Here is a 24,687-nt window from a genome sequence, read left to right on the forward strand (position 1 = left end):
GAGAAAGGAAGCAGATTACATTTAGGGGTAAGCCAATCAGGATAACAGCTGATCTTTCAACACAGACTATGAAAGCTAGAAGATCCTGGAATAACATATTTCAAACACTGAAAGAAAATGGGTTCCAACCAAGAATTGTGTTTCCAGCGAAATTAAGCTTCAGGATGGAAGATGAAATTAAAACCTTCCACGATAAACAAAAGTTAAAAGAATTTGCAGCTAGAAAACCATCTCTTCAAAACATCCTTGGCAAAACATTACAGGAAGAGGAAATGGAAAATAACAATGAAAACCAACAGTGGGAGGTAGGACACTAAAGGGGGGAAAATAATCAAAGAGGAAAACAAACCATGTTTAGTAACATAAATAAACAAATATGGCTGGAAGAACAACCCATATCTCAATAATAACCCTAAATGTTAATGGCTTAAACTCACCAATCAAGAGACACAGGCTAGTAGAATGGATCACAAAACAAGACCCAACAATATGCTGCCTACAGGAGACGCATTTGATAGGAAAAGACATACATAGGCTGAAGGTGAAAGGTTGGGAAAAATCATATCACTCATATGGACTTCGGAAACAAGCAGGAGTATCCATACTCATATCAAATAAAATAGATTTGAAGCCAAAGTTAATCAAAAGGGATAAAGAGGGACACTACATACTGCTCAAGGGAACCATACACCAATAAGACATAACAATCATAAATATATATGCCCCAAACAATGGTGCAGCTATGTTCATCAAACAAACTCTTCTCAAGTTCAAGAGTCTAATAGACCACCATACAATAATCATGGGAGACTTCAACACACCTCTATCACCACTGGACAGATCTTCCAAACAAAAGTTGAATAAGGAAACTATAGAACTCAATAACACAATTAATAACCTAGACTTAATTGACATATATAGAATATACCACCCAACATCAAGCAGTTACACTTTTTTCTCAGCAGCACATGGATCCTTCTCAAAAATAGATCATATATTATGTCACACGGCAACTCTTAGACAATATAAAGGAGTAGAGATAATACCATGCATCTTATCTGATCATAATGGAATGAAACTGAAAATCAACGATAAAAGAAGGAAGGAAAAAGCATACATCACTTGGAGAATGAACAATAGGTTACTGAATGATCAATGGGTTATAGAAGACATCAAGGAGGAAATTAAAAAATTCTTAGAGATAAATGAAAACACAGACACAACATATCGGAATCTATGGGACACATTGAAAGCAGTTCTAAGAGGAAAATTCATTGCTTGGAGTTCATTCCTTAAAAAAGAAAAAACCAACAAATAAATGATCTCATACTTCATCTCAAAATCCTAGAAAAAGAAGAGCAAAACAACAGCAAAAGAAGTAGAAGGCAAGAAATAATTAAAATCAGAGCTGAAATTAATGAAATCGAAACAAAAGAAACAATTGAAAAAATTGACAAAACTAAAAGTTGGTTCTTTGAAAAAATAAACAAAATCGACAGACCCTTAGCCATGCTAGCGAAGAGAAGAAGAGAGAGAACTCAAATTACTAGCATACGGGATGAAAAAGGCAATATCACAACAGACACTTCAGAAATACAGAAGATAATCAAAAACTATTTTGAATCCTTATACTCCAATAAATTAGAAGATAGTGAAGGCATAGATAAATTTCTTAAGTCATATGATCTGCCCAGATTGAGTCAGGAGGATATAGACAACCTAAACAGACCAATATCAATTGAGGAAATAGAAGAAACCATCAAAAGACTACCAACTAAGAAAAGCCCAGGACCGGATGGGTATACAGCAGAGTTTTACAAAACCTTTAAAGAGGAACTAATACCAATACTTTTCAAGCTACTTCGGGAAATAGAAAAAGAGGGAGAACTTCCAAATTCATTCTACGAGGCCAACATCACCCTGATACCTAAACCAGACAAAGACACTTCAAAGAAAGAAAACTACAGACCAATATCTCTAATGAACCTAGATGCAAAAATCCTCAATAAAATTCTGGCCACTCGGATACAAAAACATATCAAAAAAATTGTGCACCATGATCAAGTAGGATTCATCCCTGGGATGCAAGGCTGGTTCAATATACGGAAATCAATAAATGTTATTCACCACATCAATAGACTTAAAAATAAGAACCATATGATCATCTCGATAGATGCGGAAAAAGCATTCGACAAAGTACAGCATCCCTTTATGTTCAAAACTCTAGAAAAACTAGGGATAACAGGAACATACCTCAATATTGTAAAAGCAATCTATGCTAAGCCTCAGGCTAGCATCATTCTGAATGGAGAAAAATTGAAGGCATTCCCTCTAAAATCTGGAACAAGACAGGGATGCCCTCTCTCACCACTTCTGTTCAACATAGTTCTCGAAACACTGGCCAGAGCAATTAGACAGACGAAAGAAATTAAAGGCATCAAAATAGGAAAAGAAGAACTTAAATTATCACTATTTGCAGATGACATGATTCTATACCTAGCAGACCCAAAAGGCTCTACAAAGAAACTATTAGAGCTAATAAATGAATTCAGCAAAGTGGCAGGATATAAAATCAACACGCATAAATCAAAGGCATTCCTGTATATCAGCGACAAATCCTCTGAAATGGAAATGAGGACAACCACTCCATTCACAATATCTTCAAAAAAAATAAAATACTTGGGAATCAACCTAACAAAAGAGGTGAAAGACTTATACAATGAAAACTACAGAACCCTAAAGAGAGAAATAGAAGAAGATCTTAGAAGATGGAAAAATATACCCTGTTCATGGATAGGCAGAACTAACATCATCAAAATGGCGATATTACCAAAAGTTCTCTATAGGTTTAATGCAATGCCAATCAAAATCCCAACGGCATTTCTTGTAGAAATAGAGAAAGCAATCATGAAATTCATATGGAAAAATAAAAGACCCAGAATAGCAAAAACAATGCTAAGCAGGAAGTGTGAATCAGGCGGTATAGCGATACCAGACTTCAAACTATACTACAGAGCAATAGTAACAAAAACAGCATGGTACTGGTACCAAAACAGGCGGGTGGACCAATGGTACAGAATAGAGGACACAGAAACCAATCCACAAAACTACAACTACCTTATATTTGATAAAGGGGCTAAAAGCATGCAATGGAGGAAGGATAGCATCTTCAACAAATGGTGCTGGGAAAACTGGAAATCCATATGCAACAAAATGAAACTGAATCCCTTTCTCTCGCCATGCACAAAAGTTAATTCAAAATGGATCAAGGAGCTTGATATCAAATCAGAGACACGCCGTCTGATAGAAGAAAAAGTTGGCTACGATCTACATACTGTGGGGTCGGGCTCCAAATTCCTCAATAGGACACCCATAGCACAAAAGTTAATAACTAGAATCAACAAATGGGACTTACTCAAACTAAAAAGTTTTTTCTCAGCAAAAGATACAATAAGAGAGGTAAATAGAGAGCCTACATCCTGGGAACAAATCTTTACTCCTCACACTTCAGATAGAGCCCTAATATCCAGAGTATACAAAGAACTCAAAAAATTAGACAATAAGAGAACAAACAACCCAATCAACAAATGGGCCAAGGACCTGAACAGACACTTCTCAGAGGAGGACATACAATCAATCAACAAGTACATGAAAAAATGCTCACCATCTCTAGCAGTCAGAGAAATGCAAATCAAAACCACCCTAAGATACCATCTCACTCCAGTAAGATTGGCAGCCATTATGAAGTCAAACAACAACAAGTGCTGGCGAGGATGTGGGGAAAAGGGTACACTTGTACATTGCTGGTGGGACTGCAAATTGGTGCAGCCAATTTGGAAAGCAGTATGGAGATTTCTTGGAAAGCTGGGAATGGAGCCACCATTTGACCCAGCTATTCCCCTTCTCGGTCTATTCCCTAAAGACCTAAAAAGAGCATGCTACAGGGACACTGCTACATCGATGTTCATAGCAGCACAATTCACAATAGCTAGACTGTGGAACCAACCTAGATGCCCTTCAATGGATGAATGGATAAAAAAAATGTGGCATTTATACACAATGGAGTATTACTCTGCATTAAAAAATGACAAAATCATAGAATTTACAGGGAAATGGATGGCATTAGAGCAGATTATGCTAAGTGAAGCTAGCCAATCCCTAAAAAACAAATGCCGAATGTCTTCTTTGATATAAGGAGAGTAACTAAGAACAGAGTAGGGTCGAAGAGCATGAGAAGAAGATTAACATTAAACAGGGATGAGAGGTGGGAGGGAAAGGGAGAGAGAAGGGAAAATGCATGGAAATGGAAGGAGACCCTCAGAGTTATACAAAAGTACATACAAGAGGAAGTGAGGGGAAGGGGAAAAATAATATAAGGGGGACAAACGAATGTCAGTAGAGGGAACAGAGAGAGAAGAGGGGAGGGGAGGGGAGGGGAGGGGAGGGGGGATAGTAGAGGATAGGAAAGGCAGCAGAATACAACAGACACTAGTATGGCAATATGTAAATCAATGGATGTGTAACTGATGTGATTCTGCAATCTGTATATGGGGTAAAAATGGGAGCTCATAACCCACTTGAATCAAAGTGTGAAATATGATATATCAAGAACTATGTAATGTTTTGAACAGCCAACAATAAAAAATTTAAAAAAAAAGATATTGCATCCACCTATAACTAAAAAATAATTTAAAAAAAAGAATGTGGAAAGTCAATACACACACTGGAAAACTATATTTACAATGCATATTTCTGAAAAAAGTATTCAAATGTACAATGTATAAAAGCCTTATATGAATCAATAAGGAAAAAAACAATAAAATGGCAAGAATTACAGCAAGAAAATATAAAAAACAAGAGTGATGATAATACTGTATCCAAGGTTTTGTGAAAATTGAGTGAGAAAAACACGTTTTGAAACATAGCAAGTTAAAGGTTTAATGTTGTGCTTTGCACAGATAAATGTTTAATAAATCTTACCTATTATTTTTATTGTGAAAAAAAATGGTAAAAACTTAGCTGCTTCAAAAATTTGATATCCTTAGTATCATTATCATTAGGGAAATGAAAATAAAACTATTTGAGGGTTTTAGCACCCTGAAGGTATTAATGTAGTCAGTAGGAAATGATCTCAAAAGGATAGCGGGAAATAACTACCTTCCAGGGAAAGGGATGATTGAATAAATTTTCTAGATGCTCCTATTCTTAAACCATATGAAGAGAAGAACAAGCCACAAATCCGGACATTGCAGGAAAGGCAGATTTTACTAAGAAAAAAATGAATGTTGATGTTTATTGAGTTTACTACGTGTGAGGCACTGTATTACACATTTCAGAACCATTGTCTACTTTACACATCAACACCCTATGTAGTAGGTTTTATTGTTCCCATTTTTAATATTTTGGAGTCAAGACATAACTTTTCCTGATTTTGAAGAGCATCTCTAACTTTTGTTGTTATCCAAGGTGTAGCATCTGAAAAGGCTCCTAAAGAGCAAGGTTTTGCCTATGGAGAAGCACCCAGAGTAGGGTGGCTGGTGTTTCAGTGATGGTGACATTATTGATTTCAGCAGGATCTCAGGGGGATTGGAGAAAAAGATGCCCAACCTAGGTACAAATTGCTCAAGGTTAAAATAGTCATCAACTAACCAGTTAACTGTGCCACATACATTAGCCAGTCTCCTATGACAGTGTGCTGGAAGGAGTAAGAGACTAGAGGGAAAGATTATTCCTGAAACTTCCTAGACATGTTTCCGTATCAGCAACTTTGCCCTTTGCCTTTCCTCGGCCTTCAATGCTAGTCCTTCAAATATCCATTCAAGTATCCATATGGTGCACCTCTGATCTTCCTCTATGCCTTTACTCAATTGTCACTACTTTATGAAACCTTTGCCCAAATCTATTTTCCTACTTTGACAATCAGGGTCTAGCACCCTCCCTGTGTGCAGAAAGGGAGCTGCTCTTGACTGAAGCACTGCCACCTGGTGTCCAGCTAAAATATTCTGTGATTTTTCTCTCACCTAACTGCCTTTGGTATTTACGGGTTAAATGGTGTCAAAGTCCACTGGCAACAGGGGCTTGCTGAACCAAAGCCCCTGAATTTCCCATAGCATTAATCATACCAGAGAGGATTCAGGAGGGCTGGCTGGTTTTTGATCTGTCACCCTGCCCCATGTGAAAGTGACTGACTTGAAATGACTGATAGAATACATGGAGTGATTTGGGCTGTAGAGTAGTTGGCTACTGTGGAAATAACACTTGACATTTTTGTACAAGGTAGGAGGTTTTTCTCTGTTAAGTGAAATTTTGCTTTCTGTTCTATCCTTTACTATATTATACAAATGTCCTAAGTTGTGGGGTTAAGAATCCTTAATGAAAAAAATTAGTCATTGTATAGTTAACTCATATTATTAAACTTCATATTATAGGACACCTCTCAACCTCCCAATATAACATTGAATTGCACTGAGTTCTCATTAAGAGTAAGGAGCATGATAGACCATGAATATCTATGATAACTCATAAAATCTGCTGTCAATTTCAAAATACTTCTCAGGAAAAAAAAAAACACTGTAAGCTTGATCTTGTGGATAGTCTCTACTACAGTTTTAGATTGTATCTCCAGCCTCCCACTATTTTATATATTGAGTGCAACTGGTTCACTGCCTAAGGTAGGGCAGTTATTCTACGAGGTGATTTACCTCTGTGCTATAATTTAATTCTTATTGTAATTCTTCAAGATTGGTAATACCTTCCTTTAGTGAGTGTTATGGTTTGAATATGATTTCTATGTATGACCCTGGCTTTCTAATGCAGAAGAGGAGTGAGCATCATAAAGGATGGTGAAGAGTTCTAGGGTCACTGCCTGTACCAGCACCAGTTTCATCTGCTGCTTCCTTTCCAGCTTTATTCTTTATGGCTTATACTAGAGCATGTGAGAATCTGTGAAATGTCCCAAGATCCCATTTGTAATGACTTTAAGAAATAAGGATGACTTTAAAAAATAAGGATGTCTTTAAGAAATAAGGACGACTAAGAGCCAATCTTAACACTAAGGAGGGTTGCAGCTACTGGTACATCAAAAGATCCTAGTCCAAATACTCAGTCACACAGATTTGTGCCCTGATAGTGCTCTTGAGGCACCTGCAATGGCACCCAACTGTGGCTAGTGCTGCTCTAAGAGCCAGCATCAACAAAGAGCAATGTACTGTGGAAAAGGAAAATTCAGTAAATTATGTGTTTTTTAATAATCAAAACAACATACAAATAGATAAACAGACATTCTAGTAGTTATAGCTCCCTCCACAACCAGACCAAAGACTGCCGACTCCAGTTCCCACCCACCAATACCCTAGCCATATTGGTGAGTCAGAACCACCACCTTCTCTTTCACCATGATTCCCAAATAAACCAAATCAGTACTCAACACTGTCTCAAACTGAAGCCAAGCCCATGTCCTCAGCTGGAGCTCAGGAGTGAGCAGAGGCAAGGGCCACACAGAGCCTGCCATGCATGCCAGCCAGAGCCTGAGGTGCAGCAAGCCAGTACACATGTAAGCCAGGGCACACCCACTTGTTGCAGTGCAGTAAGTAGCCCAGCCCAGGCCAGGTATGGAGGCCCACTCCACACAGTGTCTCAGACCAGAACCCTAGAGTATCCGCCATCTGCTGACCTCAACCTCCTGGGAAGCTGGGATTGTAATCAGCAAGAAAACTTAAGCACCTGGCACAGAGAACGTGTTTCATATCAGAGCCAGTGATGCCACCTCATTTCATCAACCAGGGGTTTTGTTTTTGTTTTAGTTCAACCTTCCCTCCACAGGAACATCTTTATTTTATCTCTTGCATGTGGCTAGTTAATTTTTTTTTAATTAACTTGTGATGTTTGAAAAAAGCACTGCAGAGGAAGTTCACAACTGAACTTGGTTCATGTTCCAGCCTGCGCTGTGATTGTGACATTGAACGTGTAACTGAACTCTGTGGCCCAAGTGTCTTCATTTGTAATTTTGAGGAAGGTGTCTGGTTCTTTGCTTCTCTAAAAGATTTTCAAATAAGCCACCATTTAAGGTTCCATGGGGACTAGAAGCCTCTATTTCTGGAGCCTTTCTGTGGTTTATCAACATAATTAACTTGCATCTGGGCCTCCTTATGTAACTACTTGAGTTTTGATTTTCTTTAGGCATCGACATTAATAATAACATCCAGTTCCTGTCCAGCTTCCTAAATTATGTTGCTATTTGCTCCCTCACTCACTCTCAACGCTCACGCATTCTCTCTTCAAACTTTATGTTTTAAAATTTTCATTACTCTCATTATCATATGTTTAGGAAAGAATACTATATATTTTAAAAATGATGTTGGATGGCATAAAAATCCCTCAAACTGGACCCACAACCCTATTTTAATGACTGTGGGGATGAAAAATAGGAAGGACAAATTAGAGTCACTCTTTAATAGTAAAGAGGGTTACAGCTACTTGCAAAAACACACAGGGAAAGATTTTGTTTTTCAAAAATCATTCACAATGTAGCAGTTGACATATTTGACCATCAGACTGAGAAGGGTTGAGTCTGTTATCTTTACTTGAATGTGTGGAATTGAAAGTGCACAACACAAACTGAGTAAGAAGAACATACGGTTCATTATACACTAATGGTGCTGAATACAACACAAAAGAAGAGCAATCACTGTTCCAGCTGCTGGCCAATTCTCTAAACCAGGTCTTCATCAGTTTAAAGTAGCATTGTGGGAATTCTAAGCCTAGATAGGTTAGTGAGCAAGAAGGGGATTCAGAGGCAGCAAAGCTCTGTTCACACTTGATTTCAGACTTCTGGCCTTCAGTACCATAAGAGGATAAATTTTTGTCATTTTAAGCCACTAAGTTTATGATAATTTCTTAGAGAAGCCCTAGAAACTAATGTAGTCTCCAAAGTAATATTTCTAAGTAGCTACAGCTAAATTTGATTCTTCACATTCATGAAAGGACACATGGTACACCAACATCATTTGATTGATCTTTGAAATATTTTGAGTACAATTTCTCAAACACCAAGCATGCAAACACACATTTTTATTTAGCATTTGGCAACTATTTGAATATTCATAATTTATTTGAAATTCATAATTTACCTGATATTAGTTCCTGAGGATGTACGATGGATAACACACAAATATTTAGTGAGTGCTTCCCACTTATCATTGATCAGAGAGTGCAAATGCCATCTACATCGGAAGAAAAATATTTGAATGATTTACTTGCTTAGACCCTGTCTTCTAGAGCAGCACCGTGCAACAGAGCTTTCTGAGAAGGTTGGAATGTCCTACATCTGCATTGTTCAGTGGATACCAGCCACATGTAGCTATTGAGCATTGAATATATGGCTAGTATGAGAACCCAAAATTTATATTTTATTTAATCTATATTTAGCTCCCTCATGTGGCTAGTTACTAACATACAGGACAGATCATTTCTTGAAGATGATACAGGGCACAGCCTGAGGAACGTGAGGCCAACTCTAACAACTACTACCGGTTATAATACAGGGCAATAAGTACGGAGATAAGCACTTATTTGACCAAATTTCTAGTACATGTAAAAGTAACATAATTAGGCAATAGATATGCGTTCTACATGGAATAATTTACAAGAGAAATGTTTTTGAGGTAATTTGTCATCCAACAATAAATAATGAGTCTTTTGACATTGATTGAAAGGTCTGTGACCTAGTTTCATTGGCACATGTACAAACACCCACTACAAGGCACAGTACACTATCACTCTTGGTAACAATAGAAATGGCAAAATGGCACTTTGAGCTTTCTACTGACACCCTAGTTTTTAGTGACAGAATCCATTTTTAAAAAATATTTATTTATTTTTTAGTTCTCGGCGGACACAACATCTTTGACTGCATGTGGTGCTGAGGACCGAACCCGGGCCGCACGCATGCCAGGCGAGCGCGCCACCACTTGAGCCACATCCCCAGCCCCCAGAAGAATCCATTTTTTAAAGTCAAGTTATTTCTTCCTGAACTATATCAGTATCAGTAAATACTTTTCTTCTAATCCTTGACACACCAAAACAACTTTAAAGGAATTATTTATCAAATCACAAGTTTTGAGCCCAGTCACAGGGGGGCAGCATCTGCAAGCAAAGGCTCTTTTCTAAAGTGGGTGAGTCAAGTAGTCTGATTGGCTGGCTCCAATTGCAGTCACTCCTTTTCTCTTTCTGTTTCACACACACACACACACACACACACACACACTTTCCAAGGTCGATCAACAACTACTTTTTTTGGATCCATAAGTGCTGGGAGCCATTAGCCAAGTAGGTATGACAATTTCCTTGCCAGCGTACCCCATGTTGCTGACATGTTGCAGTGACATTGAATGTAAGTGACCTTGCTCAAGGACCAAGGCAGATTAGGGTGTTCCCGGTTTTAAGATAATCGTGTTTAGGGCGTTCCCAGTTTAGGTTCCAGGTTTAAGGTTTAAGATTATTCCTGCTGGGAATAGGGCGTATCCTGCTGCCTGAGTTCCCCTTGAGTTCTCACGGGATTTAGACAGTATATTTTGGAGATAGAAGCCCAGTGGAGGTGGATTTGGGCAGAGAACGTGGATTTCCCCAGAACGTGATTGTAGACGGCTGGTGTGAGTTCGGGAATAAAGAGTTGCTGTTTGAATCTACAAGCTGTGTGGTGGCTCGTGATTGTGTGCCCAGCCAGACTGCGGCATTTGTGCCCAGCCAGACTGCGGCACATAGGAAGCTTGTGAGAAAGCCACTTAGGAGCAGTCAGACGTATTGACACTTTCTGAAGAAAAAGGAGAGATGATGCTACTCTTCACACCAGCGTTGATCATATGGATGCAATTGTCACGTGAGTTCAACATTCCATGGCTGCTTCCAGAAAACCTGATATAATAGAAAATTATCTGCAATCAGAGAATGGGTTTTCTGTTCCTGTTTGAGGAAAAAGAATTAAATGAAAGGATAAGGGGAAGGGGAGAGCAAAGGAAAGAAGGAGGGAAATCGTCAAGAATGGGAGAGACGTTGTAGCTGGGGGAATAGTGATTTAATCTCATTTTATCTGATGCTTCCCATTGTTTTCGTTTTTTTTTAACAGAAGTGAATGGAGAACAGCTAAAGCAAATTCCTCCATCCCTGCACATACAGGAAGGAGAAGACTTCACCATATACTGCAACTACTCAAGCACAATCGACAGTTTACAGTGGTACAAGCAGAAGCCTGGGGGAAGTCCTGTCTTCTTGATGATAATAGTGAAGGATGGAGATGTGAAGAAGCAGGGAAGACTGACAGCTCAACTTGGAAAAACAAGAAAGGACAGCTCCCTGCACATCGTGGCCACCCAGGCGATAGATGTGGGAACCTACTTTTGCGCAGTGACACAGTGCTCCGCCAACACCTGCTGCCTGTCCGCAAACCTTTCCCAGGGGCTTCTGGAGCAGCTTCTCTTCTCCCCGCTCAGGAGGCAGAGAAAGCTGAAGTTGCACTGTCTGCAAAGAACCAGTACCACTCTTCCTTGTGGTAGTAGGAATGCATGCAGAAATTCACTCTGTAAGGCATGGAGAAGTTTGATGGTTTGATTTTCTAAAATTATCAGTGAATGAATGCATAAAGAAATTGTAGAGCTTGATTACATGTGGCACAATATTATTCAGTAATAAAAATGGATGAAATATTGTCATTTACAGCAATATGAATGGAACTTGAATGTGTTAGGTGAAATAAGACAGACACAGAGAGACAAATAACGCATGTTCTCACTCTTTTGTGGAATTTTTTTGAAAAATGATCTTAGGAGAAGAAAATACAATAATGGTCACTAGAGACTGGGAAGGAGGGAGGGAGAGCAGCTAGACCAAAACACAGAGAAGATGAATTAGTTATGGAACTCTATAGCACAGTAGGGTGAATAAAGTCTGCAAAAATGTATGATATATTTCAAAATAACTAGAAAGAAGAGTCTGAAGATTTCCAATATATAAAAATGATAAATGTTCAAAGAGCTAGAAATGCTAATTACCCTGATTTGTTCATTACACACTGAATACATGTATTTTACTACTATACTATATCCTATTAATATGCAAGGATATGTAAATTAATTTTTTTAAAGAATTATACACTTTGAATGGGTGAATTGTATTATTTAAATTATATATTTTTAAAATTGTACTTTTTAACAAATAATGTTTCATGTCACAACTCTGTAATAGCCTTGGAAATATTATAATGGATGGAAAATTTACCAAATAGCTATGTTACTCTTAGGAATTAAATTTAATCTGTGTGTTCCTATCAATATTTTTTTACATATAATACATGTTATTTTTGTTGTTTTTTTTCAAACAAAAAAAAAGACCTAGGATTATTTGTTATTTGTTCTTTTTAAAATATTTTTAGTTGTATTTAGACACAATACCTTTATTTTACTTATTTATTTTTATGTGGTGCTGAGGATCAAACCTAGCACCTCACAAATGCTAGATAAGCGCTCTACTGCTGAGCCACAACCCTAGACCTGTATTTGTTCTTTTTATATATTGAATTGGTTCCTAGGTTATAATGTTTTCATCACAGTAATTTCTTTATTAAACATTTGTTCTAATTAGTTATACATGACAGTAGAATGCATTTGGACACATTGTACACAAATGGAGCCTAACTTATTCCTCTGGCTGTACATGGTGCAGAGTCACATCGATCATGTAATCATATGTGTATATAGAGTAACAATGTCCATCTCATTCCCCCATCCTTCCTACCCCCACCACATCCCCCTCCCTTCCTCTCATTCCCCTTTGCCAAATCCAAAGTTCCTCCATTCTTCACTAGCTCCCTACCATTGTGGATCAGCATTCGCTTATCAGACAAAACATTCGACCTTTGGTTTTTGGGTTTGGCTTATTTTGCTTAGCATAATATACTCTGGCTTCATCCATTTAACTGAAAATGTCATAATTTTATTAATCTTTAAGGATGAGTAATATTCCATTGTGTATATACACCACATTTTCTTTATCCATTCATCTGTTGAAGGGTATCTAGATTGGTTCCATAGTTTATCTATTGCATCACAGTAATTTCTAAGACCACAAAACAATGCAACTGCATTGTAGAGGTTAAACATCACAGGTGAGGTGTTTGATTCACAGCTGAATGGCAAAGTAAATTTTTTTGCATTTTTCCATGAATTGTAATAAGAATGTACCACAATTTCTTTATGCATTTATTTGTTGATGGGAACTTTGGTTGATTACACTGCTTGCCTATAGTGAACAGTGCTGCAACACACATGCAAATGCAGGAATTTCTTTGACATAATCATTTCATTCCCTCTGGATATACACCCAGTGGTGGGATTTCTGGATCCCTGCCACAGCACTGGCTCCCTGTGCATTGGTCCACTCCAACTATCCTCTTTTCCTTTTCTTGAGATTTTGCCCTACTTAGATTGTTCTCCCTTCTCTTCTTCCTTTAATATATTTTCTGCATTTTATGCTTCCAAAGTAAAAGATAAATTTATCACAAGCATTGAAAAATAAGATGAGTTCTAAACAGTTTCATAAGCAATTCTGGAAAGATCAAAAAGTGCCCATTATTATCCATGGAAAAAATGATTTTGACTGACAAAACAACTGCAAGAAATGATTTACTTCTGAAGAAAAAAATATTAGTATAATTAAGGTTTAGTTTGAGTTTTCTATCATATTTCAGTGGAGCTTAGTGTGATATTTTATGGTTCTCTTCACAGATTGTTTCTTTTCTTCTTTATTATTTCCTGAACGAAAGATCAGTGTAGCTTTCCTTGTGAGGGGCTCTCATCTTGCACCCGTTATTTTCTTTCTAGTAAATTCTATATACACAAGGGTTTGACTGACAATACTGTTTGACTTAGTGTTGAAGTTCATTGGCTTTCTCTTCCAAAGCATCTTCTTTGTACAAGATTATTTGAAGATACTTCCTATGACTTTTATGTTCAACTATGTTAAAAAAGCATATCAATATAATTTGTTTGAAAGCCTTCTTTAGGATGTAATAGTAATTCTTTTCCTTGTCACACTAATCTGTATCACCACTCTATATAAGTGATTTTTCTGCTGCTTTTTTTTTACCAAAACTTGGTCCATTAGTTGACATCTCTTCCTTTATCCTTCACTTATAAGAGATATAATAAAAGTAAAGCTGATATTATAATTTCCAGCTCATGAGGGAAGAAATTGAAGCCTCCAGAGATTAAGCAGATTTACTTATTTTTAAAAATGACTAAAATCCAAAAATTGGACAAGGTCAAGTGCTGGTGAAGATGCAGATCCACAGGAACTCTCAGATGCTACAGATAGAAAGAAGTGTAAGTGGTTCCCACATAGAAAAATTTGGCCGCCCTTATAAAGTTATTCATTCACTTACAATGTGATTCGGCAATTCCTCTTCTAGGTGTTTAGTGAAAAGAAATAGAAGTTTGATTCAAACAAAAAATTCTGTCAGAATGTTTATGGAAGCTTAATGCATGATCAGTAAAAACTGTAACAACTCAGATGTCCTTGGACTGAAGAATGGGTAAGCTAATTGTAGAACATCCATATGGTTAAGAACCACCCAGAACAACAACAACAACAAAGTACGGATTATTGACTCTTACAAAAACGTGGATTAATCTTCATTGCAACTTGATAAACTAAGGAAACTAGGTTCAAAAGACTATATATATATCATACGGTTCCATGAATACAACCTCAGGCAAAGGCAAAGCTAAAACATGGGAAACATAACAAGGGTTACCTGGGGTTGATGAGGCATACCCCACATCTATATACCACAAATTTGCATTTTATGCAAATTTTTTAAGTAACAAAAATATTACTTAACTCCAAATGAAATAGATTCCACAACAAATGAGTTTGGTTTTTTACAATGAATAATACAACCACACTAAAGTTGTTTTTTTTTTTTAGTGTGGAAGAAAATAACTAAACTTTTAAAAATAGTATTTTGAGTGGACACTGTAAGGCTAAAGGCAAAAGAAATGTAAACAGATATTGTACTCTAGATAATAACTTCATTCCGTAGGCAGTATGAGTCATTCTGATTATGTGTATATTGGGATTGAACAAATACATGTAAACATATTTTTGGAAGAAGGAGTTACAAATAATGATGTGGGGAGACTAGACTAACCCAGTGGAGTTGCACTGAACTCTGAAGTTTCAGAACAAAGTTATGTGTTTTTTTTAATATATACACAAATATATTGGTTCAAAAAATAAAATCATTAGGAGTACTTTCTGATGGTCAAAGCAGAGAACTAACCTCTGGTTCCTTCATCTGAATTGCATCTAACACCTTCCAGAACTTTGGTAAAGTGGATAAGAAATTATTGGAAAACCTAAGTTTTGATTCAGAGGGAAGTCACAGCTCTTTAGTTGTTCTGGTTAATCTTTCTGTTGGAAAGATATGAAATGTTTTCTGAAGCCAGACTAAGGCATGCATGAAGAAAACGTTTTTAGAAATAAATAAAAATTAAGTGAGTATTAATTTATATTGCATTTGTCGTAAATCATGAATGACTCTACAAAGAGTTTTTATCACTTTTTTTTATATTCCTAAGCAACACACCTATTCACCTCATCACAAAAGACTCAGGCAGAACAAAAGTGAAAGTCCCTGGCTAAATTGCCCTCAATCCACCCCAGCTTGCACCACCCTTCTCAGATAGCATCGGTTTTGTCAGTTTAAGCTAAATAATGCCTGCTTTTTTTTCCTTTTAATTTTGTGTATGTATATATGTATACATATACATACATAAATTTTATATTACATATACGCATATAATTTTATGCAACTATATACACATAAGTTTGTCATGTAAATTATATTTGTTTGATTTTTTTTTTTTTTTTTGGCCACATGTCTTTTTTTGTAACATTTCTTTTGTGTGTCATTTAATAAACTGTCCTGGAGATCTTTCTACATCAATAGAGAAGTCTTCTTTACTCTTTTTAAAAGCATACTTAATACTTTAAATAGTCCATAATTTAATTAATTCTTTCTTGTCCTAAAAAATATTGTGTTCTATTCCTTTGTAGAATTTTCTTTGTATATGTATGTAAGTGTTTATTTTAATGAGATTTCTGAAATTGAAATTGCTTTATCAAAGGAAGGGTACATTTGAGGGCTGGGGTTGTGGGTCAACAGTTGAGGCCCTGGGTTCGATCCTCAGCACCACATAAAAATAAATAAAATAAAGGTATTGTGTCCAACCACAACTAAAAAAATAAATATTTTTTTACAAAAAAAGGAAGGATACATTTCAAATTGTAAAGAAAGTAATAATTTGGTCTCCAAATAGTATAAATAATTATATACCCACCAACAGTGAGTGAAAGGACCCATTTTACATTCTTGTAGAAATTGAAACTATCAATATTTTTTAATAATCCAAAGAATTTCTTAAAGATATTTTCCTGATTCCTACTGCTTTTTCATTTTTACTGTTTTTATTACTTTATTGCACATATTATGGTATGCACTGTGAGAATTTGATACATAAATATGGTATGTAATGATCAAGTCAGGGTACTTATCTCCACAAACACCCTTAGAAGTAATAAGTTCCAGTAATACACAGCACAATGGCTGACTCCAGTGCATAGTAAACTTATATATTTTGTGAATAACCAGAAGAAAGGAATATGGAGGGTTTCAAACTCAAAGTAATGCTAAGGAGATGGAAAAATTAATTATCCTGATTTGATAGTACATATTATATATGTGTTTTGAAATATCACACTGTACCCTATAAATATGTACAATTAATGCACATTGCTCCTAGAATTTTTTTTCTTTTGGTACCAGGGATTGAACTCAGTGGTACTCAACCCCTAAGCCACCTCCGCAGCCCTATTTTGTACTTTATTTAAAGACAGGGTCTCACTGAGTTGCTTAGCACCTTGCCTTTGCTGAGGCTGACTTTGAACTTGTGATCCTCCTGTCTCAGTCTCCCAAACTGCTGAAATTACATTTGGGCACCATAGCACCTGGCTCCTAGAAATTTTGAGCAACTTTTTTACGTAGCAGCACTTTTGTCATTCAATTTTCTTCATTATTTATTCCTACATTTGGACATTTTTTTCCTCTTAGGTTATTTTCTTTTTTCTTCATAGAAATTATTTATAAAATGTAGATAATGCTTATTTGCTTCAATATTTTACTCAAACATAATACCTTTATTTTAATGTGGTTGTTTTTAATTTCTAAATAGTCAGATCTATGAAGTATTTATTTCCTTTTTGGATTCAAAGGTCAATATCTTTTAGAAAATCCATAAATGTATTTTTAATATCCATTATAATTTGGTAAAGTATAAATTATTTTATTACCAATTAGGGAACTGTCTCAAAGAGATTTAAACCTTGCTCATATTCACAGTCCCTTAATAAGTTAGCATGAAAATTTTAATGCATTCTCTACCCGAAATTATCAAGCACTAAAGTCTGAACATACATTGTTCTGCTTTGCCTGGCTGAAAGAAATAGTAAGAAAGCCTGAAAATAATGAATCAAATGGGACATCAGTGAAACAGATCATGGTGCCTATCCCGATACACACGTTAGAGCAACATGTCAGGAATACTCCCACAGTAATTGTGAGTTATGAGTTGAGAAAATCAGTGGTCCTTGACCAGGTAGCTAGCATTGTAGGCCCCTAAATATTCAAATGACAATAGAAATACTTGATGATGGTGATTCTTTCCAGGTTTCTGACATTACTTTTCTCATACTCATTCCCTCTTTTGAACAGCCTTGGATCTCACTTTCCTTTCACCAAGCACCATCTGTACTCTCCTGTATTTGAACATACTATGGTTTTGTTTTCTTTACCCACTAAAGTATTCTATTTGTCTAGAACAGTGCTTGAAAATGGTAGGCACTCAACAAAATCTTCAATGAATGGAAAAATATTCATAACTGAAAATTTTATTGATAAATGCTAGGGACCCAAAAAACAACACAAGGGCGTGGGTTAGTGTTCTATGAAAATAAAGAGCCCAAGGATGTCCCATGGGTAGCATAGTGTAGGCGGGGATATATTCCACATCATGTTCATGTTCTCATTAATTCCTTTTTTTGATGAGTGATAACATTTTGTTTATAATAATATTAAAGTTCAAATTGGAAAACAAGCACAGCATTTTCAAAGGGAAATAATGAAAACAGACTGATTGTTGAATGAATGGCATTCAGTAAATTGTTATATGGAAAAACACGTATCTTGGCTTTTATCTCACATCGCATGCAAGTAGCAGTTCAGTTGGAGTGCAGATCTGAACATAACAATAAAGTATAAATCTTTTGGAAGAAAATAAAGTTTCATTGCTTGTGTTTGATAAACATTTCTTAAGCAGGATAAAAAAGATCAAAACATCAAAATTGAACTACCTGAAAATTAAGTGCATAAGGTTAAAAGGATAGCCTGTGAACAGAGAACATCTGTGGCACCCATCATTGTCAAAGGGCCTGTTTCAATTTTGAAAAAGGTCTTCTTCAAACCAAGAAGAAAATAAGCAAACTAATAAAAGGGAAAATGTCTTACAAGCTCTTCACAAAAGAAGATATCCAGATGGAGAATAAATATACCAATTCCATAAAATACAAAAAGAGATATAGCTAATGTTATAAGTCAAAATAGTGCTGCCCTTGCTACAGGATAACTGGGATAGCTCATGTTGGGGCTCTGATTTTAACTGATGTTCTATTTCCTGAACTGGATGGGTATGTTGAATTTTGTGATCACTTATCAAGCTGAATACTTATATCTTTTTACTTTCTTCTGCATATTACTATGCTGAAATAAAAACTTTAAAAATGATACAATGATTCCATATTAATTTCAAAGTGATCTGTGAAACAAAACTAAAATTTCAGGTGTTTTCATGCTAGTTCTGTCTTGCATCTCAACTATTTTGGTGAGAACACAGCCATTAAACAAACACAACTTCAGATTTTGAGTAAGCTCTAGTCCTGTATTAGAATACCATAGATGAGAAATAGGACAACAGTGTGTTTTCCTACATTTGGGATACAATAGGATTTCTGACCCTCGATGTGGGCAAAAGGACTCTAGCTATGAATGTTTTGGATTTTTAGAAAAGTTAAAAAGTCTACTGAATAAGGTCTCATGAGAAAGAGACCATGATGCTCTTATCTTATGGTTCGCAACAGAGTCCATGGCAATCCCAAGTTTTAAAAGTCTGAAGAAGCTATGTATTTTTATCCAGGAACACTACTAACTAAAACAACATGAAGATTGTATTAGTTAAGAAGAAGAATAAAATCCATTCATAGATAAGAAGGAGTATCTGTCATAGCCTAAAATATTAAAGGATTCCCGCTTCATTAAGACACATTATGTCAATAAATTTTGTAAGCCAAATCTTTGCAATTATTGATATAATCCCAGAACCTAGGGAATGATTCCAGTTTGGCATAATAGAAGGGAGATGATTCATCCAGTCTTTGGATTTGACAGGCTAGTGAAATAGAAAAAAAAGAAGAAGATATGTGTGTATTTGTGGCATTTATAAAAACAGTTTTACAATGGCTGTTTTTGGAGATCATATTTGATAAGTAAGAAAGAGAGCTGATGTACAGAAAAATAAAGTGGAGGGATCAATACCTAAATTACCAATAGATGGGAAAGCAAGGAAGAAGAATCTCAGCCTAAATAAAACACCCCAAAGCTGGCAGCAGGTCACAGCTTTCATTGAAGAGACTCAGGCAATAATTTCTAAGACAACAAGTGCAGTGATTGCCAGGTTTCCGGATGGTGTTCCAGATGTGGCCTCTGCCAGTGGGTTTCAATGTGAGGTGGGGAGATCTTCATCAGCGAATTCAAACACTTGTAGACTTCCTCACAGACTGGATGAAAGCTGAGTTCTTCTGTGTAGCCCATAATTTACTGATATTTGCAGCACCTCAAGCCCTGAGCACCTGTTACTTTATTGCAGTCATGCTCCTGTGTACCAGGACCTCTGGGAAGCACCTTCAGTCCAACGTGATTGACTCCTTCCAGAGGTGAATCATTCATCAGGGGATTTGACTGTCTTCTTTCATTTTCTATACTGACCTGTCTCATCTCTTCCCATGAAAACCTTTCCTGTGGGCCTTTTAATCCCCACTCCATCAAAAACAAACATTTTGGGAATGTAGCTCAGTGATAAAGTGCTTTGCCCAGCTGTGGGAGGCCCTGGATTCCACCCCAGCATTGCAAAAATAAAATATATTTATGACCCCTGTGACTAAAATAGCATTTTATAGTCATTTTACATGCCTTAACTGAGACCCAACTCTCTGCTTAGATTTTCTCTCATATGCCTTATTCTCTCTCAGATAAAACACCCCAGATTTGGAGGTAGCAACTGTGTTCTCTTTGTTCCCAGTACAGTCTGGGCCTCATCTCTGTGCCTTCAAGGCTTTTGTCTTCCTTTACTTTCATTACTATCATTTTCATAAACAGTAAATACTCCTCTCAAATTGAAGGGTTTGACACAGCTTAGAAGTTTCCACTGTAACCTAAATACTGCATGACTTAAATGTCCACTTGGGAAGATCTTGTAATAATTCTCCATTCAGATGTTGACTCTCATGAAATCTTTCATCTGGTCCTAAACCAGTGATCCTGAGACTCACACAGACCCTCTCCCTGCACTTGTCATTTGACTATATATGTCATTTAGTTCCTTTAATGTCATCTTATTCCCCAGAGTCTTATTTTATTCTCTTACCTATGACTTAACTCCACGGCCCAACACTTTGGATTAATATCTTTCTTATAATGCATACCTTGTCTGATAAATGGTATTCAAGGTAATCACACAGATGTGCAGACAAGTGTCATTGAACCATATTACTGTCAACACCAACTAGGCCCACAGTGTTGCCGGAAAGGATTCATTTTCTCTGTACCCATCTCTCACTGCCACTTCCTACAGGGGCTGTTTCAACACTTCTCATTGACCTCAGAATTCATAATCCATAACCATCTCCATCCACTCCTTTGGAAAAACACTTAATTTCTGTTTATAAGAACAAAATCATCCTACTAAAAAGAAATAGATGTTTCAGACGTCTGCTTTTGCACCCAAAATCTAAACCAGTCTTTTTCTCTTTTATTGCAATAAAATTAGAAATAACTGTTACTCCTCCTGTCAAAGGTTGCTCTTTTGGCCTGTGATTCATGTTCCCATCCTACCAGTCTCCTCAGAACTTTGATTCAGTGCTTATAGATCATATGCTTTCAAAAGTATATAGATAATATGCCAAATTTTTAAAACTCTGCCATTACCTCTTTAGAATTCTCATCCAGTTAACACCATGTCTTTTTGCTCCCCTTAAAATGATCCAGAAAAAAGGAGATCTCAAAAAAGAGATTTCTGTATTCAAACTTTTCTACCTTGTCTCATTCCCTTTCCCCTCTACTGCAGTTCATCTTCTGCTGAAAAGACTCAAATCATGATCTTTGTGCTTTTAAAAAATCAATAGACACTGAAAAGTTATTTTCTTATCAGACATTTCTTTAGCATTTTCTCTGTTGACCACTTATTTCTTCTTAAAACTACCTTTCCCATCTAAGAAGACCGGCTATTGCTGATTTGCTACTTCACTCTCTGGACTACCCTTTGAGGTGTCTTTGGTACCTCTCCCACTACTCACCCTTCAATGTTTGAGTCCTGCCAGGATTTTCTATTCCGAATTTTTCTCTGAGCAATTTTCTTGGTGAAATGACATCTATTATTTTGCAGTAGCACCCTGTCAACACAGCATAGTGGGTGAGAGGCTGAACGTGGAGGGGGAAGAGTAAGGTGCCACTCATTGTGTGTACTAGGGAAGATTATCTAACTTTATAAAGACCTGGTTTTCCATCCACTAAGCAAGGACAAAATCTCTAAAGTGCTGCAGTGAGAAATGTGCCATAGTTATCAGTGGTTACTAATGAGAATTCTTGACTCATTAATGAGACAAACTTCAGTTGTCACCTACTGTTATCTTGGACAAAATGCATCTTTTCCTCCATTCTTCATCTTCATTTATAAAATGATTATGGTATCCTTTACCTTATAAAATTAAACAATGCTATTTATTTCATAAGATTAAAATAGCCTTTTTTTTAAATTTTATTGTTGGTTGTTCAAAACATTACATAGTTCTTGATATATCATATTTCACACTTTGATTCAAGTGGGTTATGCACTCCCACTTTTACCCCGTATACAGATTGCAGAATCACATCAGTTACACATCCATTGATTTACATACTGCCATACTAGTGTCTGTTGTATTCTGCTGCCTTTCCTATCCTCTACTATCCCCCCTCCCCTCCCATCTTCTCTCTCTACCCCCTGTACTGTCATTCATTTCTCCCCCTTGTATTATAAAATAGCCTTTTAATAAATACTCTCTGCAGACTACACTGCTAAAAGAACAGATAGAGCAAACACTATTAAGATGCTATTTCTATATTTAACCTCCAGAGGGCAATGTTGCATAGATTAGAGATGTCTCTGCAGACAAGTCTTACAAATTTCTGTACCTCACAGCTCATTGAGGTGCACATTCTAGTAGGGTCAACACCAGAGCAATCAATGTCAAGGAAGTGTCTCTTTGTAACAGAGTCTATACTATGTCTAAGCAGAGAAGATCTTCCAGAGTCAAGCTCTCACCTCCTTTCTCTCTAGCCATGCTCTTGGTGTCCATTCTACTGCTTGGACTGCCCTTCACACTAAGTAAGTAATATGGTATTCCCTGCTTCTGTCGCCACAGAAGGAACATGTTCCCAATCAGAATCTGAATAGAGACACCATCTCGTTACAGGTAGGTTTGTCCTGGTCTCACTGACACAGTGTTGATGTTGCAGGAGGAAGCAGAGCCCAGTCTGTGACCCAGCCTGACCTCCATGTCACTGTCACCGAAGGAGTCCGTCTGGAGCTGAGGTGCAACTATTCCTATGCTGCAACACCATATCTCTTCTGGTACGTCCAATACCCAGACCAACACCTTGAGCATCTCCTCACATACTTGGCAAGAGACACCCTGGTTAAAGGCATCAAAGGTTTTGAAGCTGAGTTTAAGGAGAGTGAATCGTCTTTCAACCTGAGGAAGTCCTCAGCCCACTTGAGCGACTCAGCCAAGTACTTTTGTGCTCCAGTAGCACAGTGCCTAGGGCTACAGGGGGAGCTGAGCACAAACCTCCTCTGAGACTGGGCTTTCTGTGACTTCAGAGCACAGCCTGACCTGATTTTAGCAAAGTCTTTCATGTGATGAAAGTGTGCAGGGTGCAGGAGCAGAGAGACCTGGGGAATTCTTGACTCCTGAAAAGGAACAGGGACTTCGTCACGTTCTCTGTTTTACCCCCGGTTACATCAGCAAGACAGCACAGAGAGACTTGTGTGGATGTTCTCCTTCTGCATGAAGAGGTTGCTTTCTAGAAGGTCAGGATTCTAACTTACTGTAGCCAGTACTGAGCATTAGATCCTTCCCCCACTCACCTCCATCAGACAGCAACCCCGTTCATTTAGTATCTCTGGCTACAACTTCAGAATTGATTTTTATTTTTTTCCTCTAATTTCTCACATCTAATTAATCAAGAAATCCAGTTGGTTCTACCTTAAAAAATGACCCATAGTCTAGACTCCACCTCTCTGGCCAAACTGTGAGAGCACTCTAACTGGTCTCCCTGCTTGTCCTCCTACAGTCCAATCTCAATACAGCAGCCAATCAAACACTGATCATGTCACCCCCAGACTCAAATCTTTGTTATACCTTCCTATTTCTCTAACAGTAAAATCAAAGTTCTCACAATGGCCTATAATATATGATCTGTCTAATTTTTATAAGCTGACAGGGAAAAAAAATCTGTCGACCATGAATTCTATTGCCAGTGAAAATATCCTATAGATATTATAATAAAATAAAGACATTTTCAAATAAAGGAAAAGAGAATTCTTTATGAGTAGATTTGCTCTATAAGAATTCTGAAGAAAGTTCTTCAGGCTGAAAGGAAATGTTACCAGAAGAATATGTGGAACTTCAAGAATGAAGAAAGAATAACAGAAGTAAATATATATATATATATTGTAAAATATAAGCAACTTTTAAAATTCTCTTTTTTAAACAACTTCATTGATATACAATTGAAATTTCTAAACTAAACATATTTATCATGTACAATTTGATGAATTTAGACATATGTAAACACCATTGAAAGCATCATCACAATAGAAAAAAATAAACATATCCATCACCTCTGAAAATCTTCTTGTGTGTCTTTGTTTTCTCCTTGTTTCTGCTGATGGTGTTGCAAGAATACTTAACAAGATATCTATCCTCTTAACAAAATTGTAAGTAATCAAAACTGTATTATCAATTTTGAGGATAGTGTTATATAGCAGATTTCTAAAACTTACTCTGGCATAACTGAAATTTTTTGTACTCATTGGACACTAGTTCTCTGTTTGTCCTTCCACATTCCATCCCTGGAAACCACCATTGTATTCTCTGTTTTTATCGATGACAGTTTTTAGATACTCATTGCAGTGGAATCATGCAGTACTTGTCCTTCTGTGACTGGCTTATTTCACTTAATATCATGTCCTCCAGGTTCATCTGTGT

The 24,687-nt window shown here is 36.8% G+C and overlaps 1 gene segment (V, D, J or C); it reads left to right on the plus strand.

The window, feature by feature from the left end:
• The first annotated feature begins 22,633 nt into the window (after positions 1-22,633).
• On the plus strand, positions 22,634-23,274 carry LOC124107266 (T cell receptor alpha variable 8-3-like). The segment is given in 2 exon segments: positions 22,634-22,802; positions 22,934-23,274. Coding segments are annotated over 2 exon segments (444 nt in total).
• The last annotated feature ends 1,413 nt before the right edge of the window (positions 23,275-24,687 follow it).

This window comes from Marmota monax, unplaced genomic scaffold, assembly GCF_021218885.2.
Source record: "Marmota monax isolate L192 unplaced genomic scaffold, Marmota_monax_Labrador192_F-V1.1 WCK01_AAM20220418_F8-fsc00079, whole genome shotgun sequence".
NCBI lineage: Eukaryota > Metazoa > Chordata > Mammalia > Rodentia > Sciuridae > Marmota > Marmota monax.